Source organism: Vigna angularis, chromosome 2, assembly GCF_016808095.1.
Source record: "Vigna angularis cultivar LongXiaoDou No.4 chromosome 2, ASM1680809v1, whole genome shotgun sequence".
NCBI classification, from domain to species: domain Eukaryota; kingdom Viridiplantae; phylum Streptophyta; class Magnoliopsida; order Fabales; family Fabaceae; genus Vigna; species Vigna angularis.
In genome coordinates this window covers 46,387,262-46,393,039 of record NC_068971.1, presented here as the reverse complement: position 1 = coordinate 46,393,039, position 5,778 = coordinate 46,387,262, and the positions used below count along the sequence as shown (strand labels likewise).

General features: G+C 36.4%; 1 protein-coding gene across 4 annotated transcripts; it reads left to right on the top strand.

Moving 5' to 3' along the window:
* Positions 1-564: 564 nt before the first annotated feature.
* Positions 565-5,293, top strand: LOC108326833 (nuclear transcription factor Y subunit A-10). 4 transcript variants are annotated; one of them, XM_017560411.2, is made up of 7 exons: positions 565-789; positions 1,231-1,276; positions 1,465-1,751; positions 3,207-3,316; positions 3,415-3,483; positions 3,617-3,757; positions 4,405-5,293. In XM_017560411.2, the coding sequence occupies exons 3-7, from the start codon at positions 1,487-1,489 to the stop codon at positions 4,810-4,812; spliced, it is 993 nt and encodes a 330-aa protein (XP_017415900.1). In that variant the 5' UTR covers positions 565-789; positions 1,231-1,276; positions 1,465-1,486; the 3' UTR covers positions 4,813-5,293. The 4 variants fall into 4 exon arrangements, with proteins under 4 accessions (XP_017415900.1, XP_052729799.1, XP_017415901.1 ...); XM_052873839.1 differs by having other exon boundaries at positions 1,226-1,276; XM_017560412.2 differs by having other exon boundaries at positions 565-793.
* The last annotated feature ends 485 nt before the right edge of the window (positions 5,294-5,778 follow it).

The following is a 5,778-nucleotide window of genomic DNA, read 5'->3' as shown; positions in this document are numbered from 1 at the left end:
TCAAAGGGCGTGAACGGTTAAACTTTTTGAGTGTTGGAAACAACAATTCTGTTCACGTATCGCAGAGCACTTAACACTAAAGAAAAATGGGAGATCTAGACAATTTTCTTGAGCAACCAAATTTTCTGAATACGAAAATGGGGCAATCAAAGGGTATGTATGTGTGTGTAACTAAAATAGTATAATGCTACCGACCCCTCTCATCATCTAATGGACCAAACCAGAGCCTAATAGGCATGCAGAATTAGAACTCAAGACACTCAAGAAACAGGACCACATTTTCTAATATCTATAAACTTAGCATAAGGTGCCTCCTCAACTTGCATTAGTGAGAATATAATATTAGAAAAAAATTGAGACATTGCCACAAATGAAGAGGGTGGTGCTTAAAATATTGCCACCATCCTATTTTGGGTTTTGGAAACTGAGAGATGAAGAGGAGAGTGAGGTAGAAAAGCAAGTATAATCAATGTTAGATACTACAAAAGATTAGTGGCAGTTAGTGTTATAATTCATTGAAAAATATAATAATAATAATAATAGTATTAAAGAAGGGTCATATAGTACTAAAAGAGATGGTGGAGGGACCTTGGTGTGCATGAAAACCAAAGCTCATTGGCGTGTTATTTTCCATTACACTCCCTTCTTTCCCTTCACTTCCACTTTCTCTCTCTCCTTTCTGTGCTTTTGCTTCATCCGACATCACTCCAACCTAATGGGGTTGCCTCTATTTCTGCGTAGGATTCGATGCTGCTACTCCTTCTGCACTCTCTATAACCACTGACTTTCGTATGTTAGTCTCTCCCTTTTGTTTCTTCTCCTTCTTGGAGTTAACGGTTATTGTCAACTTCACTTTTCTGTTTCTTGGTGTCTCTGTCTTTTCTTTTTGCTGCTTCTTGTATCTGTAGCTTGCTTTCTGGGTCTCTCGGTTTATGTATCTCGGTTTTGTACTTCGTATGTATGCTCATATCTGGTTTATTGTTTGTACTTTTCAGTTGGGATAGTTGTTGGGATGTGCTTTTCTTGATTGTAATTCCCATCTTACTTTTGTCTTCTTCTAATTATCTTCGCTTTTGTGTCCCCTTTCAAGCTCTAAAGTCTTCTGTTATTATTGCTATGGCTTTATAGAATACTCTGATTAACTCTTTTTTTTTGTGTTATTAGTGTTATACTTGATTATTGATCAGACATGGAAATTGAAATTGTCTTTTGATGTATATTTCAATTCAGCTTCTCTCTGTTGATGTTTACGCTGAAGACTGAATAAAAATCTGAGGTACATGCTATTTATGTACTGATTCTCCCTACTTTTCTATTTCTTTCTTGGAAAATTTGAGATTTTTGGAAACTGTATATTTGTATCTTCCCCTTGGTCCTATTAGTTGTCTTGCTATGATAGTTGTTATTCCATCCTTGCTTACAGCATTTTTTTTTTCTTTCTGCACACCAATACGATTAACTTAGAAATCATCTTCTGGGGGCGCATATGGCGATGCAAACTGTTTATCTTAAAGAACATGAAGGAAATGCACCCAATTCTGTGGGGGCCTTGTCATCTGCAGCTTCAGCACCCTGGTGGAGTGCTTTTGGATCTCAACCTGTTCATGGGGTGGAGTCTTGTGGCCAAATGAAACCCTTTTCATTGGAGCTTCCTAACTGCATAAACCATCATGCTGCCAATAAGCCATCGGCAAGAGGAGCTGAACAAGTGTTGGGCAAAGGACACACAACTCAGTTTACCATCTTTCCAGGTATTTAATTGTGGATGTGTCTCTCTGGTTGAGTTGTGCAATTTAGTTACATGGGTTTTCACCAAATTAGTGATTGAAATTATTAACTGTTGGAGTTGTGAGTGATACACACAGATATCACTACCACTAGTTCCTGTGCATCCTTTTGGCATAACATTTTGGGAGATGATTATCATGTGAGGTGACTTTATGATAAAGGAAAAGTTAATGATGTCATAACTCTGCTGGGAAAATCTAAAGGGAGAGAAGCTGCAGATATCAGTTTAGGGGAGTGTTTATGAAAAATGTTGAAAATCCATTCAACGTGTGAATCTACCAAATATTTTTAGTAAGGTTTGGTTCCTCAAAATGTCTTTCTTCGGTCGGAAATGCCTGTACAAACACATGCTTTATTGCACATAGTTTGAGAAATCAAAGAAAAAGCAAAGAGTTTTTCTTTTCTTCTTAAACATGTGCACAGTCAAGTAGTGTTATTTTTTGCCATGAACGCAGAACATGGTAAAAGAACTTCAATATGTCGGTTTGCCCCTTTGTTTTGGGACTTATTTTTAGTTGGGAGAAGAATGATATGCAAACAAAGGAAGCTTGATGTTCAGAATGGTGGGTCAGGATCACCAAAAGGAAATAAATTATACATATGAAAGATCTAAGGACTTCAACTTAATTTTTCTTCTTGATTTACTAACGTTGGAATGTGATGAATTTTGCTTATTGATTTGAACTGGTGAAAGTAAAATAAAAAATGGCTTCACTGAAAACATTGCAGACGAGACTTTAGAGTTTACCCTTATTCTCAATGAAATAAAAAGGTTAACGTACTCACATCGTCTCCGTAGTATAGTATCTCTCCAAACTCAAATTTGTTTCTACAGTCCAAATTCCTTTAAAAAGCCCCTTATAATTTTCAAACAATGCAAAATGGTCCGTATTGCAGTTCCATAATTTCACTCTAAACAAGGAATAAATCCAATTGACATGGTTGATTACCATTGTTTAGCTGATATGGGTTGAAAAGGAAGACCGTTAATAAGATATATGAACTCAGACTTTCACACAGAGAGTAGGAGATACACATTCAACCGCAGAGTCTGAAACTATTGTTTTCAAATTTTTGGTATTATGGCTGAAGCCAATTCCTGCATGAAGAGCTATCCCCTCTTCTCATGCTGTCTTCCAAAATTCCATAAAGATATAAAAAATGCAATTTATCGAGTTGTAAGACAGATAAAATGAGATTACCCTTTTAGGTCCTTGTGCTAACTTCCAACACACTTGAAACTGAATTTTTCGTGGCTTAAATTCTGAATCTAAAATTATATCACGGACTCCAGTAGAATTGATGATTGTTTAGAAAACTACTCTGCTTTTGTTTTTCATTTGTTAGAAGTGACAGTGTTTTCTGTACTTGACACATCAACTTTCCTTTGGGTAACCATTAAGACATTTCTTCTTCAGATGATTGTAAAATGTCAGATGATGCGCAGACGCTTCAGACAACCATATCACTGCAGCCATCACTAGCTGACTCTCACTCTCGTTTTGAGATAGGATTTAGTCAGCCCATGGTAAAATCTTCTCGAAAAAGTAACCACTTTTATATTTTAGCATTTCGTATTTGTGAGTAAACATATTTTGCTTTTGCTTGGTATCCTTCCCTTTGTAGATATGTGCAAAATATCCTTATACGGATCAATTTTATGGGCTCTTCTCAGCTTATGCACCTCAAATTTCGGTTTGTCTTTTACTTGAGCAAGCTTCTCTATACATGCTCTCACGTTTGATTTTTCATTTAGTTATCATTTGGTAGTATAGTGTAATCTTTCTCTGTTTACTAAATCATCTATGTATCATCTGTAACAATTCAGGGACGTATAATGCTGCCACTTAACATGACATCTGATGATGGACCAATTTACGTAAATGCTAAGCAGTACCATGGAATCATTAGGCGTCGGCAGTCCCGTGCCAAAGCTGTACTTCATCACAAATTGACTAAACGTCGCAAGGTATCACAAATATTTTTCATTTCATACTAATAATGAACATTGTGTAGCCTCGGCTTCACTGGCCTTGAAACAAAGTAGCTATGACTTATTATGATAGGGTCTCTGGCCTAACTTTTGTAGAAAGTGGTCGATTATTTCTTTTAAGTAACGTGTACTATATACCAAAGGCGATAAATAGTGCATTTGTTAGGTGCATTCTGCAGCGATCATAATTGTTCAAATCTTATGATTCACAGTTCAAAACCTACCATTCGATTGGGTTTGACTGTTTATCAGTTTATATCATAAGATGAATCTTAGGTGACTTTGTATCACAGTATCATACTATTCATCTATTTCTTTCATTTTATATGAAAGAAATAGAAAAGATATAAAAGTTTAAAATGTTAAATGAGCTTCACAAACTTAGATCATCTCAGATTCCTCTGTAATTTTAATAGGCAGAAATCATATGACGAATGAATTATGTTATGATATCGAGTACGCTTAAAGTTCTTTTAACAAAATAAATTTGATCTTTAAGGTGTTTCTGTATTAAAGGATCCAATCACTCACATTCGATGCTGATCAGACACTGATTACTTGTGAAATAGTACTATTTCCTTTTTAACGTCTGTAGTTATTTGAGTTGTAAATCTGTCTTACAGCCTTATATGCACGAATCTCGCCATCTCCATGCAATGAGGCGACCAAGAGGATGTGGTGGTCGCTTCTTGAACACAAGGAAATCTGGTAATGGAAATGGCAAAACTGGCAATGGAGTGCATGAAACTGTTGGTGAACGATTTGATTCCAGTGGTTCTCAGAGTTCTGAATTCCTTCAGTCTGAAGCTGGAACTTTGAATTCATCAAAAGAGACTAATGGCAGCAGTCCAAATATTTCTGGCTCAGAAGTGACTAGCATGTATTCGCGGGGAGGTCTTGACAGATTTTCCCTCAATCATTTTGGATCTTCTGTCCACACTCTGGCAGACATGATAGATGGTGGGCGTGGTATGATCATACCCCCCAAATGGGCTGCAGCAGCAGGTAACTGCTGCAACCTTAAAGTCTGACAGGAAAAGAATGAAGGGGGGGTTTGGTTCAATACTGCACCGAACCCATCCTTCATGAGACCAGATGAAGAAGCTTTGTTTCAGTTGACTGTGTTGACTGTGGCAAGATTCGTTCTGTAGGATCGTCCTAACATCTGGTCTAGGCAATTCATCCCTGGCTCATACTTTGGCAATCCATCCCTGGCTCATACTTTGGCAATCCATCCTTGGCTCATGGTAACTTTAGGCAACTCATCCTTGGCTCTGTAGTAATTTGTCTTTATGCAGGGGAGTGTCTTTGGCATGGTTCAAACTAATGACTTGATACCCTGATGCAGAAGACAACTGTGTGTCTTTGTGTGAAAATAAAAGCATGAAACTCCATTTATGTATATTTCTGCCAAGTCTAAACTTGGTTTTCTATTTTCTATTTAGGAACTATGTATTGCACAACTTTCACCTTTAGTCTTTTTTAAATCAAGGCACTCGTGTGTTTTTCTCCTTTTCAGCAAGTCAAAATTTTATTATCCTACCATCTAGAAAATAGCAAGTACAACAAACTATCTCAATATGGAGAATATAAGTATATGTTGAAAAAAATAAATTTATAGTGTATAAATAAATACAGATCTTATTTTATAATTCTGTTTTATAAATTTGAATTCAACTTAAAGTCTATTTTTTTAAAATATCTGGTAACTAGACAGCATTATTCACTATCAATAGAGTTCTGGTTCGGTTTTCACCAGTGTTTCAAGATTTCCTTTGAGAAGAAAAAAGAAACATGGTTTGTTAGATGCCATAGTAAAACTTGTGCTTTGCTGAGTTTAATTCGATTTTCATGTGACATGCAATTCCTCAGGAGTGGGACAAAGACGTCTCATAACATAATAGTTCAAATTTTGCCAAATCACCATCTCCTACGCACCCGCCAAACAAATTACTCCCAACAACTTCCTTTGAGATTAGAACTATTCGTGATTTGTT

What these genes read in the sequence shown, in the direction of transcription:
- LOC108326833 (XM_017560411.2), top strand. Translation starts at nt 1,487, where the DNA reads ATGGCGATGCAAACTGTTTATCTTAAAGAACATGAAGGAAATGCACCC. An exon ending in TCAGTTTACCATCTTTCCAG is followed by an intron (nt 1,752 to 3,206) that starts GTATTTAATTGT and finishes TTTCTTCTTCAG; the next exon opens with ATGATTGTAAAATGTCAGAT. An exon ending in CTTATGCACCTCAAATTTCG is followed by an intron (nt 3,484 to 3,616) that starts GTTTGTCTTTTA and finishes GTAACAATTCAG; the next exon opens with GGACGTATAATGCTGCCACT.